General features: G+C 55.1%; 1 protein-coding gene and 1 non-coding gene across 2 annotated transcripts in view; one reads left to right on the top strand and one right to left on the bottom strand.

The window, feature by feature from the left end:
* Positions 1-2,525: 2,525 nt before the first annotated feature.
* The window catches only part of CLPB (ClpB family mitochondrial disaggregase), a 96,550-nt gene continuing 76,033 nt past the window's right edge, over positions 2,526-23,042 (bottom strand). Inside the window, exons 8-16 of the mRNA XM_074860611.1 lie at positions 20,884-20,961; positions 18,584-18,639; positions 15,750-15,794; positions 12,134-12,295; positions 9,147-9,303; positions 5,772-5,845; positions 4,775-4,894; positions 4,300-4,404; positions 2,526-3,100 (exon numbers count right to left, since the gene is read on the bottom strand). Coding sequence (XP_074716712.1) covers positions 2,849-3,100; positions 4,300-4,404; positions 4,775-4,894; positions 5,772-5,845; positions 9,147-9,303; positions 12,134-12,295; positions 15,750-15,794; positions 18,584-18,639; positions 20,884-20,961 — 1,049 coding nt within the window. The 3' untranslated portion in view covers positions 2,526-2,848. The remainder of the gene's footprint in view (positions 3,101-4,299; positions 4,405-4,774; positions 4,895-5,771; positions 5,846-9,146; positions 9,304-12,133; positions 12,296-15,749; positions 15,795-18,583; positions 18,640-20,883; positions 20,962-23,042) is intronic.
* Positions 17,091-17,158, top strand: LOC141940337 (U4 spliceosomal RNA). The gene has a single exon (XR_012627964.1). It is a non-coding gene; the product is annotated as a U4 spliceosomal RNA (small nuclear RNA).

The following is a 23,042-nucleotide window of genomic DNA, read 5'->3' as shown; positions in this document are numbered from 1 at the left end:
GAGCTCGCCTGCCCCTAATCGAATTAGGAGCCCGGCACGGGGCTGAAGGCTGCCGGTAATTGAATTTCCCCCGTCACAGCCTGATGTTTCTCCCCTCTGGATCCTGCCTCCCGTTTATTGTTCCCGGCCCGGCTGCGGTGGCACATTTATTTGATCTGTCAGAGGGAGCCCTTTCACCCGCTGCTGTTGGCTCGGAGGACGCCGGCGCTGTGCCTCCAGCACAATTAAAAACAAATAAAACGATCGGGAGGGCCCCGTGTGCTCCCCCAGTTGCTGCCCTGGCTGGGACACTCCTGCTGATGGGACTCTTGTGGCTGAGCTCTCGGGGGGGGATGGCACGGCATGGCATGGCATGGTATAACACGGCATGGCATGGTATGTCACAGCATGGAATGACATGGCACAGCATGGCATGGCATGGAATGACATGGTATGACATGGCACAGCATGGCATGGCACAGCATAGCATGGCATGGCATGGTATGGCACGGCGTGGCATAGCACAGCACGGCATGTCATGGCATGGAATGGCATGGCACAGCAAAACACGGCATGGTATGGCATGGTATGGCACGGCACGGCATGGAATGGCATGGTATGACATGGCACAGCATGGCACGGCATAACATGGCATGGCATGGTATGGCACGGCATGGCATAACACAGCACGGCATGGCACGGCACGGCACAGCAGGGATTGGCACGGCATGGAATGGAATAGCACAGCACAGCACAGCCTGGCACGGCATGGGCCAGCGTGGTACAACATGGCCTGGCCCGGCAAAGCGTGGCGGAGATGGGCATAGTGTGGCCCAGAATGGCGTGGCAGGGCAGGGGGTGGCACGGCCCAGCGTGGGGTGACACGGCGTGACAGCGGGTGATGGCGCCGCACGGCTCAGTGTGGCTCGGCTCGGCTCACCTGGCCAGGGGCTCCCCGCATCCCGCAGCTCCAGAGGCCTCATCCTGATCCCAATCCCGATCCTGATCCCGATCCCGTTCCCGCCCCAGTGGGACCCGCGTCACCGGGTGCCCCAGCCCGGCGGTGTCGGTGTGGGGGTGCTGGTGTCATGGCACGGGGTGGGGGGGGACACACGGAGGGAGCTGCTCGCTGGGGCTGCCGGGAGGGCACCGGCCTTCATCCCCACAGTCTGCCTCAGCGCCACGCAGCGCTGCCAGGCACCCCCCGGCACCCCCAGGCAATCCTGGTACCCACCAGGCACCCTGAGCAGCACCCCCCAGCCCCCAGCCCCCCTGGGCACCCCCCAGCACCCCTGGGCACCCCCCAGCACTCCCTGGCACCCCCCAAGCAACCCCCAGCACCCCTGGGCACCCCTGAGCACGCCCAGCACTCACCAGCACCCTCTGGGCAACCCCAGGCACCCCCTGGGCACCCCTGGCACCCCCCAGTACGCCCCTGTGCACCCCTGGGCACTCCCAGGCAACTCCCAGCACCTCTGTGCACCCCCAGGCACCCCCCAGCACTCCTGTGCACCCCTGGGCTCTGCCCCCCTTGCCCCCCACCCCACCTTTTTCAGCCCCATTTCCCCCCCTTGCACCCCCCCCCCCCCCCCCCTAGTTTTGGGGCCTGGCTGGCACCCGGGGAGCCCCCGGGGACCCCGGTTTGGCCCCACGGTGATGCCCATCCTGCCCCGGGGCTGTTGCGGTGCCGGATCTCGGCCGGGGGGAGCTGAACCCCCACATCCATCGGCGTTTTTCATCGCTGCGGGAGAGGACGATCTCTGGGGTGCTTTGGGGAGGCCGCTCACTGCCCTGCGAGGCACCTTGGTGTTTTTGGGGGACCCCCCCCCTCCCCAAACCCTGCCCCCCACTGCAGCCCTGCCCACTCGGGGTGAGGAGGGTGGTCGAGAGGGGACCACGGGCACGAGGCAGCTCTGTTTTGGCAGTTTTTCCCCCTTTTTTCCAGCCTTCCTTCCCCCTCTTCACAGGCAGCGCTCGGGTCCGTGGCAGCGTCGTGGAATTGAGCCCCAACGGCAGGAAACGATGACAGGGATGGGGACGGTGAAGGCAGCGCCCCTAAACCATCACATATCCCCTCAAAAATGTGCCAGCGCCAAAAAAAACCCACCCTGTGGGGACGCTGGGGCAAGGGGGGGGCTTCACTTTGCTGGGCCACGTGTCCCCCCCCAAACCCTGGCAAGCTCGGAGCCGGTTGCTCAAAGAAAATGGGGGAAATCGGGAGGATTTTTTCCCCTTTGGTGGGGCAGGATCCGGCCCTGCAGAGCGCAGGGAACCTCCAAACACGGTGGAAAAATCCAATTTTTCCCGGTGAGAGATGCCTGCCGGCGCTTGTCTGGGCCGGGGCCCTTTGCTCCAGCTCTGCCATGGGGCCAGCTTGGGTTAAGCCCGGTATTAAATATTTCCTGGAAGCAGGGTCAGAGGAAAAGCAGCGGGGGGACGTGGGGGTGCTGGTGACGGCTCCCAGCGGCGGGTGGGAGGTGCAGGAGTGTCCTGCCCATGGGCAACCCCCCCCCCCCCCCCCGCTCTCTCCACACCAGACGCAGAAGGGCGTATGCGCAGGCCGCGTTTATTGCAATAAATAACGAGAAAAACGGGCAAAATGCAGACTCAGAGTTCTTGGGGGGGTTTAAAATCAACCTGTGGCACAGTCAGGCCCTGTCCCCCCGCCAGGTGCTTCTTTAGGGCTGACAAATCCCACCCGGCGCCAGTACGGGCTGAAATCTGCTGTTTTCCTGGTTTTTAAAAAGCCCCAACACCTTCTCCCCCCCCTCCCCCAGGACCCCAAAGGGTCAACGCGGCACCTGGTCACCCCAGAACAGGCCGGGGGGGGGCAGGTCCCGCGCCCCCAGTCCGGGGGGTGTGTTCTCGCCTACAAGAAGTGCGCGATGTTCTCGGGGTGCAGCGGCGCCTGGATGTCCAGTCTCCGGGCCGTGCTGTCCTTGTCCACGATCTCCAGGCGCAGGGTGGGCGCTTTGGGGGTCTGGGCGCCCGCGGAGGCGCCGTCGGGGCCCCTGAGGGGCTGCGTGCGGGAGCCCTCCACGGCCAGGCGCAGGGTGCAGCCGGGGGGCAGCAGGTCCTGCTCGTGGGCCGCCGCCAGCTGGTTCACCACGCGCCGCTCCACCTGCGGGACGGGCGGGCAGTGCCTCAGCACCCCTCAGCTCAGCACCCCAGCACCTCAGCACCCCTCAGCACCCCACAGCTCCTCAGCGCCTCAGCACCCCACAGCTCAGCACCCCTCCCTCAGCACCCCACAGCTCCTCAGCACCCCAGCACCCCAGCACCCCTCAGCACCCCGCAGCCCTGGGCTCCCCAGGCCACCTTTAGGGTTTGCTACTGGCCATCAATTATGGCTTGCTATGGAGTATTTTTTATTTATTATTATTTATTCTGATTTTTCATCAGAAATCCCCTGCCACTGTCATTATTTTTTATTATTATTTATTATTTACTATCATTTACTATTATTTACTATTATTGATTATTATTATTTTTCTGATTTTTATCAGAAATCTCCTGCCACTCTTACAATTTATTATCTATTATTATTTACTATTATTTATTCTTTATTCTGATTTTTCATCAGAAATCCCCTGCCACACTTATTATTTACTATTATTTATTATTATTCTGATTTTTATCAGAAATCTCCTGCCACTCTTACAATTTATTATTTATTATTATTTACTATTGATTATTTATTATTTACTATTGATTACTCTTTATTCTGATTTTTTCATCAGAAACCCCCTGCCACACTTATTATTTACTATTATTTACTATTATTTATTATTATTTACTTTGATTTTTCATCAGAAACCCCCTGCCATCCTTATTATTTACTATTGATTATTTATTTACTCTGATTTTTTATCAGAACTCCCTGCCATCCTTATTCTTTATTATTGATTATTTCCTATTAATTATTAATTATTGATTTTAATCAAAACCCCCTTGCCATCCTTATTAAATATTTATTATTATTGATTTTTCATCAGAACCCCCTGCCACCCTTATTATTTATGAATTTATTATTGATTCTTTATTCTGATTTTTCATCAGAACCCCCCGCCACCCTTATTCCTTCCTCTTTTTTATTATTTATTCTGATTCCCCATCAGAAATCCCCGCCCACCCCAACCATTTACCCCCTGTGGCACACACCTCCGCCAGCTCCCCCCTGGTGCCATGGGGACCCCCTTGTGTGACACAGAGCCAAGCCCCAGCCCCCCCGTGCCCCCCCCGCCCCGTGCTCCCCAACCAGGCAGCGCAGGGCTGGGGGCAATGCCCTGGGCCTCCCCCACGCTCCGGCCGTGCCTTCACCTCGTGTTTGATGGAGCGGGCACCGTAGTGCAGGTTGTAGCCGTCAGCCAGCACGTCCATCACCTCCCTGTCCCAGAGCAGGGTGATGTTGTGCCTCGCCTTGGCCTGGCGTGTGAGGAAGAGGAGGAGGAGGAGTTACTGACACCTTCGAGCAACGCTGGCACCCCATCCCTCAACACCGTGGGGTGCTGAGCAGCCCCAGCCCCAGGAAAGCCACCAGAGCCACCAAAGCCAGCACCCCCCCCTCCCCCAATTCCTATTTATCCCCCCCAAGAGATCAGATCAAGAGAGGAAGAACCGTCCCCCCCGTCCCAAGAGGTCCCCACCCCCCCAAGCAGGGTCCCCTCACACGTGTAATGATGTGGGTTCACTCTGTGTCTGCATCAGGAGGCTGAAGGCTCGGGCAGGGATTGATTCCTCCTGCTTGTGCACCACTTGAGGAGTTACCTCGCAAGCCACGGGTGGGTTTTTTTACCTTCTTGGCCCAAAAGTTCAGCTCCTTGTTGACAAGCTGGATGAGCTCCGAGTGGCAGAAAGGGAGAAAATAGACAATCTCGTTGATCCTCCCCAGGAACTCGTCTCGTCGGAAGTGAGCCTGCAGGGATAAGGGGGAGAAGGTCAGGGACAGTGAGTGACGGTGACAAAATCCCAGAATCATCGAGGTTGGAAAAGCCCTTGAAGCTCCTCCAGTCCAACCATGAACCTCACCCTGACCGTTCCCAACTCCACCAGATCCCTCAGCGCTGGGTCAGCCCGACTCTTCAACCCCTCCAGGGATGGGGACTCCCCCCCTGCCCTGGGCAGCCCATTCCAACGCCCAACAACCCCTTCTGCAAAGAAATCCTTCCTAAGAGCCAGTCTGACCCTGCCCTGGCGCAGCTTGAGGCCATTCCCTCTCGGCCTGCCGCTGGTTCCTTGGCTCAAGAGACTCATCCCCCCTCTCTGCACCCTCCTCTCAGGCAGTTGCAGAGGGCCAGGAGGTCTCCCCTCAGCCTCCTCTTCTCCACACTAAACCCCCCCAGTTCCCTCAGCCGCTCCCCATCACACCTGTGCTCCAGACCCTGCACCAGCTCCGTTGCCCTTCTCTGGACACACTCGAGTCATTCAATCCCTCTTCAGAACCACCTTAAAGAAACTCCCGTGTCGTTGCTGCCGTTGGGTTTTCCTGGCCCCCAGGAGCTGAGCAGACCCCCGGGAGAGCAGAGAACCCCCCAAATCCCACAGCAGCACTTCCCAACCCCTGTTCCCCTTCTTGTCTCACACTGTTGCTCTAATACAAGAGCACGGGGAGCGAAGAAGCAGCTGATATTTATTTCTGCTGGGCTCTGACCTGACATCTTTGTGGCTGGAAAGTTAAAAAAAAAAATGACGCCGCGTCACTTGTCTCAGCGCTGGGGGAGGAAAATGGGGGGTATGGCATCGAGTGACCAAAGCTCGGAGAACATAAGCCATGAAAAAAAAATCATCCCTACCTTCAAGATGGGGCGAATAACCTTTTCTTTGAACTGCTTGGAGATGGTTATCTTGCTGGACATCTGGACGTCGTCTGAAAGACAGGAGGATGGGGGGTGTTGGTGGCTACGGGGGGGGACCAGCTTCTGGAGGAGGGATGAGCCAAGCAGCGTGGCAAGGAGCTGGTGGCTGGGCAGGGGGGGCAAGGTGGGGGTCTGGAGGGGGCTTTAGAACAGACCCAGAACCTCCACGGGTGCCACCAGCCACGCTTGGTTTGGCAGGGGGGTGTCCCTGCACTGGAGGCTCCGGACAGGGGGGCTGGGTCTCCTGTGGCTGCTCCCCCCCACCCCACTGTGCACGCTGGGTGCCCAAGAGCACCCTACACACGGGCTCTGCCCCCACTTTCTGCCCTGCACCCCCCCCGGAGCTGCTGTCCGGACGTTTTAGTCGACACAAATTCTCGCTTGGCCTCCGCGTGCCCCAGCCAGCGACCGGGCTCTGGGAGCTGGAGCTGATTCCATTGCACCCAGGGGACACCGTCACCCAGGGGGACATCGTCACCTGGGGCTGCTCCGCAGAGGCTCCCGCAGCTCTGGCACAGAGGGAGGGTCCCCAGAGCCTTCAGCAACCAGCAAATCCCCCTGGTCAGACTTTGCAGCCGGAGTCTACTTCCCTCAGCTGACTGCAGATGGAGCCAGGGTCTGGCTGGCTCCCAAATCCCAGCTCAGAACGACACGATGAGGGTTCAGACGCAGGGTTTTACCTCTTTGCCACCCAAATCCCCTCTTCTCTTTGCCTTCACTGCCTCATTTCCTCCTCCATCTTTATGCATTTAACTCCACGTGCTATTTTTGACGCAGGGACGCTCAGCAGGAGATCCCTCGTGCCTGGATAGGACCCTGACACGCAGGGTGGTGCAGAAAGACCCGTGCTGGGTGCTGGGAGCCTTGGCGAGGATCGTTGCACCCCCAGCAGCGGCAGAAGGGGCTCTGGGGCTTCACTGGACTGACACTGGTGCGCAACAAAGCGGAGCTGTGAGCTCCAAAATGGCACCAGGGGTGCCTGGGGGTGTCCTTGGAATTTCCTGGGGATGTCCTAGGTGTCCTGGGGATGTTCTGAGGGTGTCTTGGGGGTGTCCTGAGGGTGTCCTGGGGTGTTCTGGGTGTCCTGGGGGTGTCTTGAGGGTATCCTGGGGGTGTCCTGGGGGTGTCCTGGGTGGCCTGAGGGTGTCCTGGGGATGTTTGGGGGTGTCTTGAGGGTATCCTGGGGGTGTCCTGGGTGAGCCTGAGGGTGTCCTGGGTGTCCTGGGGGTGTCCTGGGGGTGTTCTGTGTGGCCTGAGGGTGTCTTGAGGGTATCCTGGGGGTGTCCTGGGGGTGTCCTGGGTGGCCTGAGGGTGTCCTGGGTGTCCTGGAGGTGTCCTGGGGGTGTCCTGGGTGGCCTGAGGGTGTCCTGGGGATGTCCTGGGGGTGTCCTGGGTGTCCTGAGGGTGTCCTGGGTGGGGGTTTTGCTGCACAGCGTGGGGCAGACGGACAGGGCGGCCACGCGGGTCTGAATGGAGTTGGGGGGGGGTCTTTGATTAGAAGGATTTGGCCCGTTTCTCTTCTCTGTTTTCTGCTAAAAGACCCCAAAGAGTTTTTCCGATAGCAACAGGGATTTGGCAGTGCGCTCTGGAAGGGGAGAGCTGGAGGAGGCGGCGGAGACAGAGCTGCCCCCGGCATTCAGGTTTTGCCACCTGCAATATCTCGCAGAGATGCAGCGGAAGCGGCTCCTTGCCTTTATCTTTCCATTTATCTGCCCGCCCAGGCACTCACGCTGACCTCCGGGCCGCTGCCTTCACCAGCAGCTCCACGCCAAGAGTCAGTAAATTGCGAGGAGCTCCACGAAACTCAATTGAGGGCGAGCTCCTGAGCCAAAACGCATTTTCCGGCCGTTCGCTCACTGCAGCTGTCTGCTGTGCAGGTCTAGAAATTAAAATTCAATGCTTTCCTCATTTAGGAGAAAAGCGCTTGGCATTTTAAAATGTTATTCTTGAAAGTTCAGTTGCAGGCATGCTTTGTCCTTTACCTAGTTTGATTGAAGTTTAAAGATTCTGAATTAAGGCAGCTTTGGCATCCACTTCTCAAAACAAAAAGGAAGAGACAGTGAGAAAGAAGCTGGAAAATACATTTGATGCCAAAACGCAACATTTTTTCCTGCTCCTGCGGAGCCGTGGCTGCGGTTGTCTCCCAGGCACGGCCGCAGCGCACGCTGCAAGCCACAGCTTCTCCAGCCCTTCCACTGGTGAGCAGAGCTCACGGGATGGACCTTGAGGAAAGACGGTGTAGCCGTGAGAACCACGGAGTTTTTTACTACCGGTGAGGGGAAGAGGGGAGACGCAGCCACCAGATGTGACTCCCCGGTTCCCTGCTGGCGCAGCAGCGTGTGATGGAGATGGTTTTCCCCTCTGCTGCCCGTGTCCATGTCTGTGAGCGCAAACTGACGCGTATTTTAGAGCTAGAGGGGACGGGCACAGGCACCCCCGTCCATCTGTCCGTCTGTCTGTGACACAGCAGGGACCTACCAGTCACTGGGGCATCCTGGTGCCACCAGAGTTATCACCAACTGGCTGGTGAAGGCACTGGGGGGGGTCTGCACATAAATTGGGGCTTTGCTGCCGTCAGCTGGAGTTTAGTTGGGATCTTAGAGGCCGCTCTTACTCTACTCAATTCTCCTTTTATTACCTAATTCACATTTTGGGAAAATTTTCTACAGGATGCTGACGTGTGGGTGCAGGGCTCCTGTTCCAAGGTGAAGTAAAATTACAGAATCCCAGAATCATCGAGGTTGGAAAAGCCCCTGAAGCTCCTCCAGTCCAACCATGAACCTCACCCTGACCGTTCCCAACTCCACCAGATCCCTCAGCGCTGTGTACTGATTAAGCTCAGTTCGTTTCAGAGGGACTGTGAGGAAACAAGACTTTTCCTCTTTAATATGAACCCCTGTGCCAGCCCCGGTCTTTTCTAGGAAGCATTTGGGAGAGTCTGGAGAGAACGAAAAGGGTGAGGAGACCCAGGGGAGGACGCACAGGATGAGGAAGGCCGAGAGGTGGGATCTGAAGCCTCCTCCAAAGATGTGATCTCCAATAAGGAGGATTTTGGAAGAGAGCAAGCCCAAAGCAGAGGGAGAACGGTGGAGATCAGGGTGTGGGGCTCCAGGGTCATGCTGGAAGGCGACAGCGCACCAAGGATGGGGCAGCTGCCTTCCCTCTGGTAGAGGAGCAGCCCTGAGGCTGCCCCAGCGCCGCGGCCGAAGGGCGGCTCCGGGTGCTCCCCCCTGGCAGAGGGGTGTTCGCTGAACGTTAGGAAGGAGAGGGGGTTCTTTAGGGATTTGGAGCATGAGGCTGAAAGAGCAGTACCTAAGTTTTCTGCGATCCTTTTCTTGCTCATCTCCGCGGCCTCTTGTCGGAGCTGCAGGGCGTGCTGGGCGATCTCATCGCTTGCCACGTTGGAGGTCATGATGAAGATGGCGTCTTTGCAGTCAATGGTCTTCCCCTTTCCATCCGTCAGTCTGCCCTGCAACAAACAGTTGCATTAGATGATCTTCAAGGTCTTTTCCAACCTCGATGATTCTGGGATTCTGTAACACCCGGGGCCTGTTTTTCCCCCTGGGAGGGCAGGGAGGGCTCAGGGGGGGCTTTAAAAGTGCCACAGGCAAGCACAGGCTGCTTAACAGCCTGACCCAAACCAAGCCAAGCTGAAATAACAGTGCAGAAATAACCAGGTTATGGCTGTAACGGGGTGAACTGAGCAACGGAGAGGCCGTGACAGCCAAGAGGTGAGAGAGAACATCCCTCACACCCACGGCATCGCCCAGCAAACCAAACCAGGGCAGGCCAGCACCGTGCTCCGCCACAGCCAGCTGCTGTGGCAACAACCCTCCTCCCAAACCAGCCCAGGAGCCTTCACAAGTACTAGTTCTCTTGATTAATAAAATCCAAAAGGGAGAAAAATAAGGCAAAAGTAAGCAGCTCCCCAGGCAGTTTCTTTCCTCGATATGTCTCCAGCAGCAGATACCCAGCACAATGACACAAATCCTTGTTGGGTGCTTGAGATTAACATTTGGGTTATTGCCCTGTCAAGTGTGTGGTGCAGGAATTGATTTCACATTTAGCTGCTGCTGCGATGATCTATGCAAGAAAAAATTGTGTTATTAATCCTTAAAACAACAACAACAAAAAAAAACCCCCACCAAAACCTTCCAGCGTGTTGCTCCGGAGTTCGGTTGCCTCTGAGGGCAGAGCAAGGACCTTAAAAATAAAGTGAAAAGATTCCGTGTGACGGGCGGGGGCCCAGCGGAAGGTGCAGGGCCTGGAGACGCGTGTCTGTGCCGGGCGCTCGCGCAAGAGAGCAGGCAGCTGCCCGCGCCAGGCCAGCAACGGCCTCCAAAGGGACAGATTTTGTGCTCCCTTTCGCGACAGCGGGGATCTACCCTCGTTCCACTGCCAGTGGGATCAGTGCGGAGATGCCTGGCGCACGGGGGAGCTCACGGGAAGGGATCTGCCTCTCAACGTCGATGAAACTGGGGTAGCCACACCAGAGGAGGCTGGGGCTGCTACCGGGGACTTCAGCTGATCAAAGGAGGCCAACACACTCCTGGGGAGTTTTCTCAGAGAGGCACCAGGCACGGACCTTCCCCCAGCAAACACAACATGTTTGCGAGCTCCAGGCTCCTCCAAAGTCGCTGCCTGAGGACTTTTGCGTGTATTAAGGTGGGTCCATGCCCGGTCGCTCTCCAGGCCTCTTCCCAGGCATCTCCAAGAGTGTTCTGGCTTCTTCAGGAGCCAGCTCAAGTCCTCAGTAGACTCGTCCTAGGTTGTTAGTTGAAGAGATTTCTTAATGATGGAGGCAGGTCCATGCCCGGTCGCTCTCCAGGCCTCCTCCCAGGCATCTCCAAGAGTGTTTAGCTTCCTCTGGAGCCAGCTCAAGTCCTGGGAAGCAGCCCCAGACTCCTCCTAGGTAGTTCCAGAGTTTGGTCCATGGCAGTGGGGCAGGAGCTAGATGATCTTTAAGGTCCCTTTCAACCCAAACCACTCTGTGATTCTATATTTGGGGGAGGAAAGGTGTGAGACAAACCTCATGCCACCTTGAAAAGTCATAAATTAACCAATCCGAAGTAAAAAACAGCAATTAACAATCAATTAGGATACTGGTGGACTACAAAGTCCCCAGGCTACCTGCTCTTCTGGCAACACCCTGACCCGTCCCTGGGGCTTGGGAGCTGATTTCACAGAATCCCATAATCATCGAGGTTGGAAAAGCCCTTGAAGCTCCTCCAGTCCAACCATGAACCTCACCCTGACCGTTCCCAACTCCACCAGATCCCTCAGCGCTGGGTCAGCCCGACTCTTCAACCCCTCCAGGGATGGGGACTCCCCCCCTGCCCTGGGCAGCCCATTCCAACGCCCAACAACCCCTTCTGCAAAGAAATCCTTCCTAAGAGCCAGTCTGACCCTGCCCTGGCGCAGCTTGAGGCCATTCCCTCTTGGCCTGCCGCTGGTTCCTTGGCTCAAGAGACTCATCCCCCCTCTCTGCACCCTCCTTTCAGGGAGTTGCAGAGGGCCAGGAGGTCTCCCCTCAGCCTCCTCTTCTCCACACTAAACCCCCCCAGTTCCCTCAGCCACTCCCCATCACACCTGTGCTCCAGACCCTGCACCAGCTCCGTTGCCCTTCTCTGGACACGCTCGAGTCATTCAATGGCCTTTTTGGAGTGAGGGGCCCAAAACTGAACCCAGGAATCGAGGGGCGGCCTCACCAGTGCCGAGCACAGGGGTAAGATCCCTTCCCTGTCCCTGCTGGCCACGCTAGTGCTGATACAAGCCAGGATGCCATTGGCCTTCTTGGCCACCTGGGCACACTGCTGGCTCCTCCATGCCATGGAGGTGGAGGTGGGAGGTGGGTGCAGGGCACCCATGGAACGGGGCTGTCGCCCTCCTGCCTCCTCTCCTCACTCCTGCTTTCTGCCGAGGACCAGCAGCTCACCCACTCCCACACCGAGCTGTTTTTCCTTAGCGGTATCCTCATGACACAGCCTTCACTGTCACACCTTCCTGGTGACACAGGACAATCCAATTTCCAGGCTTCTTCCTCAAGTTTCCAACCCTCCCATCACCAGCTTTTTCTTTGCCTAAAGATGTCATTTATTCCACCAGGAGAACTCAGCATCATCCTGTCTCCTAGTGTTAAAACAAAGAGGCTGGCTGGCTGGCTCACATTTTTTGCGAGGGACTATCGATCTGGAGCATTTCAGCTCCACTCCGGGACATCTCCCGCGCCCGTCGTCCCTCGCACTGCACCCCTTCCCAAGGGCCCCTGTGCAGATTCTGACCCCGAAACGTGGATTTACCTCATCGAACAGCTGCAGCATGATGGTGAGGACGTCCGGGTGGGCTTTGTCAACCTCGTCGAAGAGCACCACAGCATTTGGACACTGCCTCAGCTTTTTGGTGAGCTGCCCGCCCTCCTCGTGGCCCACGTAGCCAGGGGGAGAGCCAATAAACTTGGCGACCTAGGAGGAAGCAACAAGAACACGTGTGAGATGATCCCTGGATGCCAGGAACGAAGCCCAGGTAGCTCAGCAGGCAGCCACGGCTCTTTGCCGCAGACAAATCCAGTTCTATATTCTTTGTGACATCTATCGCACCCCAGGTATCCCAAAATCAGTTTAATAAGCAACAATTTGGCAAAATGGAGCTTGGTGGCTGCCGAGTAATTACCTCGCCCAGTGCTTTAACCAGCAGAATCTGCAGCAGCAGCCACGGGCAGGCAAAAAGGCACCACTCTTGCTTTTCTAAACAGTGTCTGAGCGACCTGTCCCAGCTGCCCAAGACCTATTTTCATTTCCTTTAGCCTTTTTAAGAGCAACAATTCAAAGGATTATGAGTGGCAGGTGGCTCTGGCAAAGAATCAAAGCTTGGGAAGAGGCCACAAGGAAAATACTTTTCCTGTATCGACAACCAACTTCATTAATTCTTGACACTACATTTTTTTTTAAATGAGGTTTAAACATTTACAAGATCGTTCAGAAGAATCTTTCTGACAACAGAAATGTTTTGGCAAAAGTGACAGGTAATTTTTGACGTACAGCTTGGAGCATTTTCAAGCAACTCGTGCCTGAGGCTGCGTCCGACGTCACAGCCCTTCAGGTGCACAAAAGTTGAAAAGAACAAAATTATCAGTGAGTTTGCTAATTCTGTGTGGTTTTCTGGGATGCTGGACATGGAGAGTCAACAGCCGGGTGGCTGTATGGGAAGCAGAAGGAATTCTTGGAGCAAAATCCCGAATCCTCATAAAACAAAGAAATTTCCTCTCCTTAATCCAGGACAAGGAAGGAGCACAGGTGAAGGGCGAGTCTGTCGTGGTCTTGGTGCTGGGGAATGACTAAAGCCGCGTGTGCCGTGGCACGGCTGCACCGGTGTGTCCCCTCTCGGGGCTGGCAGAGGAGAGGAGCCGTGGCAGCTTCACCACAGCCAGAGCCGACCAGCACTGAACTTGTACAGGACACGGACCTGCTTGAGCAGGGCCAGAGGAGGCCACCAAGATGCTCGGGGGGCTGGAGCACCCCCCTGTGAGGACAGGCTGAGAGAGTTGGGGGGTTCAGCTGGAGAAGAGAAGGCTCCGGGGAGACCTTAGAGCGGCCTCCCAGGACTGAAAGGGGCTACAGGAAAGGGGGGAGGGACTTGTCATCAGGGGGGAGGGATAGGATGAGGGGGAACGGGTTTAAACTGACAGAGGGGAGATTTAGATGAGATCTAAGGCAGAAATTGCTCCCTGTGAGGGTGGTGAGGCCCTGGCACAGGTTGCCCAGAGAAGCTGTGGCTGCCCCCTCCCTGGAAGGGTTCAAAGCCAGGTTGGACGGGGCTTTGGGCAACCTGGGCTAGTGGAAGGTGCATGGCAGGGGGGTGGAATTAGATGATTTTTACGGTCCCTTCCAACCCAAACCAGCCTGTGATTCCATGACTCTCCCACTCAAGTGGCTCCTTTTTGCCGAGCGATACGACCTGGCTGCCCGGGGACAGCTGCCATCCCCTTCCCCGAGCATCGCCGCCCCTGCCCACTCCCACGACACGATACGGAGGTGAGGGGGGGTCCCAGCGAGCAGAAATTAGCCGACGGCAGCTAATTCGTTGCATTTGTTTCGCTGCGCCTGGGGCTACAAGAGGGTCCCCAGGCTCCTTCAAAGGACACCGTCTCCTGGGCTGACCTCCTGATCCTTGTTTGCTTGAAAAATTTATATTGCTCTCGCCGCAATTCTCTACTTTATTCCTTCCCTTTGCCTCTTGTCTTTGTCAGGGCACAGTATTTTATATCTCACATTTAAACCGCTACTCCTAACTCCTCTTTCTTTGTGCTGAAGCATCACCACGGCTTTATTTTTATCTATTTTCTACTCCTACGGTGTCAGGTCCTACCATAACCGATCTAGCAGGCCAGCTGCAAGCATGTCTCTATCTTCCCTTCTCACACTCCTTCAGCTCACTGCTTTGGCCAAAATAACAAATTTTCTGGGGCTTTTCTAGCCCCGGCCATTCGAGGGCCCTGCAGTTCCTGACGGTGGTGCTGAGGCTCCCACTGCCTCGTGCCAGGTTGAAACCTGAATTAGGCCTTGGCACAGCCCTTGGCACGCCTGACCCCTGCCCTTGGCAGCGAGAAATGCAAAAAACCAGTACTCCCATCTTGGACTGGGCCTTCTGAGCTCCTCACCAGCACCTTCCTCCTCCTCTCCTCCAAGACATCATCTTCCCAGGTCCCAGCCAGCGAGTTCTCCTCCTCCTCCTCCCTCCCTGTCTCCACAGAATCACCGAATCCTTCAGGTTGGAAAAGCCCCTCGGGATCATCGAGTCCAACCCTCAGCCCGACTCTACAAAGTCCTCCCCTACCCCACATCCCCCCACAGCTCATCCAAACGGCCCTTAAACACACCCAGGGATGGGGACTCCACCCCCTCCCTGGGCAGCCTATTCCACTCTCTGACCACTCTTTCTAAATAAAATTCCATAAATCAACGCACCAATGTTTATGGGGACAACCCTCAGATCCCTCACGGGATATTTCCCATCCTGCACTTTCTGGATTTTGGGTGCACCTCACCAATAAAAAATACAAAACCCCTTCACAGCCATCCAAAGAAAAATATTATGAGCCTGTCTCAGCTAGGACCTCGTTGCTTTCTGTACGGTCAGTGGGGAGACAGACCCCCCCCCAAAGGGATTTAGGGCTCCCCCCAAGCCCTGGCGGTGACCTTGGTGCGATGTCCCACCTCTCCTGGGGCACCAGGAGGTGTGGTGGGAGAGGGGGGCTCTGCACCACAGTCCTGTCTTCTGCTGGATTCTCCCCTTTTTGCTGGATTCCCCCCTTTCTGCTGGATTTCCCTTTTTGCTGGACTCCCCCCATTCTGCTGGATTCCCCCCTTCCCCCGTGGGAGGTGTGCCGAGGCAGGGAGCCCGCACCGGATTCAGCAACGCGCCGGCGGGAAGGAGGGCGACGGGGCTTTAGGCTGAGCTCTGCCTGCCTGGCCTTGTGCCTAAACTGCAGGTTTTCAGGCACAATCTCTTCCCCCAAGGGCTGACACCATGTACAGAAGCCACAGCATCAGATATAAATTGTTAAAGCTTTTCTTGCTCCTCGGTCTCCATTCATCATTTTTTTTTGAGTTAAAATTGCTTTTTTTTGGCTGGTATTTCCCCTATTGCAATTTACTGCACGGCCCGGAGCAGCTGCTGTTGCTCCGTGTCTCTGACACACCAAACTGCCCGTTTTCTGGCAAACGTGGAAGTGATTTGGGAAGGTCCTGGATGCCACTGCCAGGGCGAGGCAGGAGATGCCTGTCACACTCAGCGGCAGTGGGGGGATGCTCAGCACCGCCCAGAATAGGGCCCAAACGCAGGGGCACGAGGGCATCGACAGGATTTGTTCAAATTAAACTCGAAGCTCTCGGAAGCAGAGACAGCCCGTTTACTAACCTCGTGCCTCTCCTGGAACTCTGACATGTCCAGTCTGATGAATCCCTGCAAGAGAAAGAAATACTTAACGTGATTTTCGATGAACGTTCTTCAAGTTTCATTACAGCTCCTCCAGAACCAGGCAGGTGGCTGCACGTGGTTTTTGTGGTTCCCGAGTGGCCAGATCCACCGTGAAATGCTGAGGGTTATTCTGAGGAAGAGGAAGATGATGGCAGCGTCTCCAAGAGAGCCAGGAACTGTTCCCACGGCCAGTTCACAGCCCCCGGCCGCTCAGCTCCTCGCTAGAGCCGGAGCGATACAGATGGGACTGAAACAGCAACTCGCAATTTGCTAAATAAAACGGTTATTCTTGCGGTTGGGCTTTTTAGAAATAAATCACAAGAAGAACGCAACGCCTCTCTACAAAAATAAAAAAATCAGAATCATAAAGCTGAGGTAAACCAGGTTTGTGGGCGATCACCTTCAATAGGTAATATTGTTAGAGAATTTACAGCTACTACCCAAGCTTCCTTTTTGCATTTGAGAAGCCAATGATTCACTGCAGGCGCGGAATTTCCTGGGCTTGCAGCTGTAACCTAGCTCCTAGAGGCGTGAGACTAGACTAGACTAGACTAGACTAGACTAATTTCAGTTGGAAAGGACCTACAGTGATCATCTAGCCCCAGGTGACTGAGGACAAGCTTGACCTTTCCCAGCATCAGCGCAGGCACTTCCAGCCGGACACAGCAGCTCCCCACCCATCGGAGCCGGCACCTCCCGCTCCGCTAAGCCCGGCTCTTCCCAGGCAGGATCAGGCAGTGACCCCGTGCTGCTACAGACCCTCAGAGCCTGGTTGTAAATGTGCCAACGCAAATATCCTCCTCCAACAGCAGCCAGAGACCCAGGCAAAATAATTATTTGCTGGGAAGAGCAAAGGGAGGGGTATGTCATGAGGGACCACAGAGTGACAGGAGGGTTTGGGGCCAAGGGACTTCTCAAGGTCATCTAATCCAACCCCCCCGAACTCCATCGGGTTGCTCAGAGCCCCGTCCAGCCTGGGCTTAAATATTCAGCTTCAGAGTTAACGGCCAGGATGTTTGGCAGTGCACAGGGAGCCCGGAACCTTCTCTGCACCAAACTAAGATGGTGCTGCCACGATCTCCCAGGGGAGGGAGGAAAGCAGGAGAGTCTGCCCGGGGTGCTGCTCTCCGCGAAACCTGGGTGGTGAGAGTTCAGGCCACTTTGGGGCAGATTTCAATTCAAAACAGCTGCTTTTCCCTGTGAAATATTAAAATATCAGGGCAGAGCGAGGCGTAGAAAGCTGGGGCCTGATCCTGGCATGCGAAGAGCATCCCTGGCACAAGCTTTGCACAGTGGCAGTATCATAGCCAATGAGGTTAATCCGAGGTGTGATTATTGCTAAAAATATTGGTCAGTGTGAGGTTAATGGTTGGACTCATGATCTTCAAGGTCTTTTCCAACCCAGATGATTCTGGGATTCTGTGAAAACTTGCGCCTAGGCTGGGCTCTGCGGGACCTGCTCTGCTTTGGTCTGATCCTGCTCCCAGCCCTCCCGTCTCCACTCACTCCCCGCAGGCTGGGTAAGGGGGTCAGCAGCTGTCATGACCTTGCAGCCTCTCTAGCAGTAGGAAAATGGGACAGTTACAGGTTTTCCTTCCTTAATCCGTCAGTTCCTGCGAGCTGCTGCACCCCCAAAACCACCGGTGAGGTTTATGACCCCCCCGCCGCGCACCGCTCATTACAGCGCCGATGGTCGAGCTGATTCATTGCCAATAAAACTCCGATTTGTGCATGCTATTGAATTAAGACAGCATTCAGTGTTTAACTGGTTTCTCCATTTGATGTCTGGCCGGGCACTGACCAGTTCCAGGTGCCTGGATGGGGATGAAGGTGCTTGAGAGGCAGGAGCCGGGATTTATTGCTTCTGGAAGGCAATTATAGAAGGATGAGGAAAAGAAACCAGAACTGCCATTTTTATAGCGTTGTTTTACTTTTGATCTTCTTTCTACACGTGGCATTTTATCTCGTGTCCGTTTTCGGCTGGAGGATGTGGGGGGGGCAGGGATTCATCTGGCATCGGTGCAGGGGGCAGCTCTGCTGGTGTTTCTTCCTCATCCCCGGCTCTAACCTCTGCACCTTCCCCAGTCCTCTGTGAGAGCTAGGCTCGTCCTAAAGGCAGGCAGAGGCTTAACTGTGAATCGGGGAGCCTGGCTTTAAATGCATGGTGCTTTTATCAAAATCTCAGACAGCCCTGAGCTATTCCCCTACTAATTCATTACCACTTAGACAGGATTCTAACCCATCTTCACTAAAAACTGCCAAGTGGAAAATAAACTAAACCACACAAACAGCTTCTGCTGTTTGGATCCCAAATGTTTCAGCACTAAGAACCCGCATGAAAGTGGTGCTGCCACCTCCACTGTCCGTACAGGTACAGTGAGACTTTGGGCACGGAAAATGGATTTTCAGTGTTTTATCCTTCTAACAATTTACAGGGTTATTAGTGACAGAGGCCACAAAATACGTTCACAACACAGGATGTCAAAATGCCAGCACCCTCCAACGGGGAACACAAGATCTTGTTAAATCCCATTAGATTTTTACAATTCAAATATTGGGACGGGGACTTTCATGGGTTCATTTTAACGCAGCAGAAGCCCTTTCCCGGCACGCACAGCCCTCACATTTCTCTTCTATGGATGAATTCAGTGGGCTGCCAGGCAGCTGGGCTGACCGGTAAGCTGGACTTCCAGCCTAGAAAAGCCAGAAACCAACCCCACCCTGTTATCAAAAGCACCCGGACAGCAAAAAGCGAAGGGAAGAGGCGTCGTTACCTTTTTGACATCCTTATGGATGTACTTGGCTGTCTGCTTGGCCAGCTCGGTTTTACCTGTTCCAAAGACAAGGAAGAACAGACTCGCGTTAAACCAGGCTTTGTCCACCGTCTGTCCGTCCGTCAGCTGCGCTAGCGCTGGCACCCCCTGTAACCAAAACTCGTGGTTTTTTCCTGCAAATGCACTCGTGGGAAGAGGGTGGCACTGCCGGAGCCCCGGGGTAACACCCCGCCGAGGGCGTGGGGCCGGGCACAGCCGGGCGGCAGTTACAGGGTTGAGGGGAGAGCGGCATCACCGCGCCGGCTGCTTCGTTTTTCATAGTTCATTTTTACACAGTGGGTAGACAGATCTTTTATTTTTTTGCCACAAAAAGGTGTGGTTAGATCCGAGTTTTGCTACATTGACTCTCGATACCCTCAGTGTCATGCGCAGTGTCTTTTACTCTCTAAAGAATTTCAGGGAAATGGGATAATCTTGCTTTCTTTAATTTATATAAGGCAACTCCCATAAAATTCCAGGATTAGGAATGATCAGTAATAGAGCAAATCCACACTGACCTGGACACACACACCCACCAGCTCACGAAAAGCCAGATCCTGTCCTCCCAACCTGTCCGTTCAGGGAAAAACTTCATTAAACAGGCAGGTTCTACCCCGGGGAGGGGGGAAACATCCCCAGCTCAGCCAGCAAACCCCTCTGCCCTGCTGCCACCCACTGGCACCTCATTGCTGAGTTTATTGGGTTTCTCAGGTGGAGAATTTGGCTGATTTTGGTTCCTGGGATGGTTGATGAGGGTGAGGTGCGGGCGCAGAAGATGCTCAGTGGGTTAACACCAGCACCTCACACACTGAAGCCCGCGTGCCGCAGACGTCCATTTCAGATTTAACTGCACGCCGAAAAATACACTCTGACGTGTGTCAGGGCAGAGAGCAGGCGCATAAACAACTGTTCTAAATAAAAAAAATGCGTCTTGAAAAGCCAACTAGCTAAAAAAAATGCAGTCTTCCCGGAGAATGACATATCCCCATCCCGGCACAGCTGTATTTTGGTGATTTTTGGTAAATTGGGTGGCTCAGATCTGCAGGATCACTTCGTTAGGTCACCCCGAAAGGGCTGTACAAACGGGGATTCATGGCTGTGCTGGGAAGGCTGCTGTGGCAGGGGAAGTCTCTGCCAAAATTTAGCATCTTATTTCAGTTCAAGCCTCGCTGACGTTGTATGGTGCCGTATCGTAGACCCCCAGGCGTGAGCATCCAGGTATATACGTGTGCTCACACCTACCGCATACAGACACGTGTGTGTGAACGGACCTTTGCTGTGGGGATCTACTGAAATGTGAGGGCGCATCAGATATTTTAGATTACACGTATCTGAGCTTTCAGACTGCTGTTACATCAAGACCCGCATAAAATATCCATTTGAGACAATAAAGTTCTCAGCTGCTTTGCTTTCTGATTTCAATATTCCTTTTTATGGCAGTAAAAGAAGGAAAAAAAAACCAAACCCCACGGAAATACATGGGAGTTGGAGAGCTGACAATTTACACTGCTGAGCCCTCAGACCTGCAATGAAGTCTTGAAAACTGATTTTATACAGCTTTCTAGCAACTCATTTTGGGTTAACACTGGGCCTGCCACCGCTCTGAGGCAGGAGCTTGGGCCGGCAGCAACCGTGCGTGTGTCCCGTCGCCGTAACCCCCCCAGCCCCGGCACCTTCCCAAGGACCACGGGGGCCAGCGGACGCAGGAAAAGCACCGAGGTTGTTTCAAATGTCACAGTTCGGTTACTTTAAAGCTGTTTGTTTTGTTTTTTTTTTTTTCCCCTGACTAGAAGTCATTTTGTCCATTTTGTGAACTGATCAGCTGTCGTGTTGCATTTTATTGTGCTCGGGGACAAATATTATCGGTGTCAATAAAATCCTGTCAATACAAAGCAATCCTGGCCCACAGGAGCGGGATGAGCAGAGATTTGGTTTGCAAGCAGCAAATTTCTCCTATCACCCCACCCACGGAGGCATTCCTACAGCGGGCTGTGAAAATAACACTTTTTGGGAAAACTGCCCCTTCTTGAGTGTCGGAGGGCCCCTGGGGATAATTCCGTGTGAGGCTGCTGGTGCCCCAGCACCGGCCCCGCGGGAGGAGGGACTGGGTGAGCGGGTGGAAGGACGACAGCGCCTTTAACTGGGATTTTCTGCAGAACCTGTGAAAAATGAGCCCCAGGAGCGGCCCTGCCGCAGCCCCCTCGCCCAGCCCAGCCTCTCCACCAGGCTCTTGGTCCCGCTCTCCAAAACCCAGGCGTTACCTATTCCAGATGATCCCAAGAAAAGAAAGACCAGCGGGTGCTCCTCATCATACCAGCCATTTTCCTTCCTCCGAATAGCTGCATTTAAAGACAACGAAAACAAAAAGGGGGCAGGGGGTGGGGGGGGAGGCATATAAATCAATGACACAAAAGCAAGTATAATTATCACTAAGTATACACTGTGTTTTACTGCTCTCTACCCACTCAAAGTCCTCACTACCATTAGTGCTATCTAATTTGATTAGCCAGCCAAGGCCCCAGAGACACCTAATCAGGTTAGCATGGATTTGGAAAGCTGCCCAGAGCAGATTTCGGATAAAGTTTTCCAGGATGTGCGCTCAGCGTTGCCAAGGAGACGGCGGGGAGAGGGGGGGACAGGGATGGATGGATGGACGGACGGATGGACGGAGCGACGGGGGCTGGCGAGGGGAGGATGCGAGAGGCACGCCACGTCGCCAGCTCGCCAGTGTAAGCTTTCTGCCAAAAAAAAAAGCGGGTTTGAAGGGGTTTATGTGTTATTTCTTGCACGCGGATGGCAAGAGGGAGGTGGCTGAAGGTCACACCGGCTCCGAACTGGGGCAAGTCCAGAAGGACTGGGGAAGGAGAGTCGGCTGTCTCCATGCCTCTCTGGACAGCAGCGTCCAAGGGCATCCTGGTTAAGATACAGTGGAAAATTTTACAAAAGGCAAGGAGGGTTTGGAAACCACAACACCCCATCACCTCCCGAACTCCTCATCTGAACAGCACACCCCTCCCTCAGGACAGGCACCGACCTGGTGGTGCCTCCTACCCCCCACGGGTGTCCACGGCCACCCAAGGTGCGACTCAGCCCCATGGAACAGCCTCAGGCGCTGTGAGCACCTTCACCAAACCAGTACAAACCAGTAGCATCACTGCACTAGGCTTATCTGGAAGATAAGGAACGGCTTTTGAGGCTGAGAGGATCAAAGTCACCTGCAGGCAGGATCTGGCCTGCGGAGCACAGAAGTAACTGCCCTGGTTCAGACCAAGGGTCCGCTGCTGCTGGGCCGTTTGGTTAAAGAAATGATTCTTAGCATTTTAATATTAGAGACCCCGTGATTAGATACCCCAGTCATCTTCAGCTCTGGGGATCTCCTGTGCCTGCCGTGGTGTAGATCTCACTTCCAGCCTCCCCTGGAGTCTAAGCAAGTGCCATGAAGCTTGGAGCAAAGCCCTGGCTGAGCACAGCCTACGGAAAACCTTTTGAAGTGCACCCTGAAACCTTTTGAAGTGACCACCAGTAAATGTGAAATACTGGTGCAGGTGGGTAGGGTGGCTAATCCACTTCAGTTCAGGCAGTGGCTAAAGGGGGCAGGGAGAGGAGGAGGCATTTTGTGGGCTCTGCTCTGAATTTTCATCTGCAGGGGCTTCAGATCTCACCCAGATCTTGTAAGGGATGAACTAATGAACTCTTATTTCAGGATGTTTGTAAGGATGATGGTTCGAGGGAGGGGATTCTGCTCCGCTCTCGGGAGACCCCCCTGCAGTGCTGGGTCCAGCTCTGGGGGCACCAACAGCAGAAGGACACGGACCTGCTCGAGCGGGGCCAGAGGAGGCCACCAAGATGCTCGGGGGGCTGGAGCACCCCCCTGTGAGGACAGGCTGAGAGAGTTGGGGGGTTCAGCTGGAGAAGAGAAGGCTCCGGGGAGACCTTAGAGCGGCCTCCCAGGACTGAAAGGGGCTACAGGAAAGGGGGGAGGGACTCGTCATCAGGGGGGAGGGATAGGATGAGGGGGAACGGGTTTAAACTGACAGAGGGGAGATTTAGATGAGATCTAAGGCAGAAATTATTCCCTGTGAGGGTGGTGAGGCCCTGGCACAGGTTGCCCAGAGAAGCTGTGGCTGCCCCCTCCCTGGAAGGGTTCAAGGCCAGGTTGGATGGGGCTTTGGGCAACCTGGGCTAGTGGAAGGTGGCCCTGCCCATGGCAGGGGGGTGGCACTGGATGGGCTTTAAGCTCCATCCAACCCAAACCAGTCTAAGATTCTCCCCCAGCCCTCTGGATGCACCACTGTGTGCTGCTTCCCACCAGGCACCGGCTACGGACTCAGACTGAGCTGGAGCCAGGAAGGGACCACGGCACATGAAACTCTGCGGATCATGGCTTGGACAGGATTTGGCAGCTGGCTGTAGCAAAATG

Source organism: Strix uralensis, chromosome 2 (genome assembly GCF_047716275.1).
Source record: "Strix uralensis isolate ZFMK-TIS-50842 chromosome 2, bStrUra1, whole genome shotgun sequence".
In the NCBI taxonomy this organism is placed as follows: domain Eukaryota; kingdom Metazoa; phylum Chordata; class Aves; order Strigiformes; family Strigidae; genus Strix; species Strix uralensis.
This window is presented reverse-complemented; position numbering and strand designations above follow the sequence as displayed.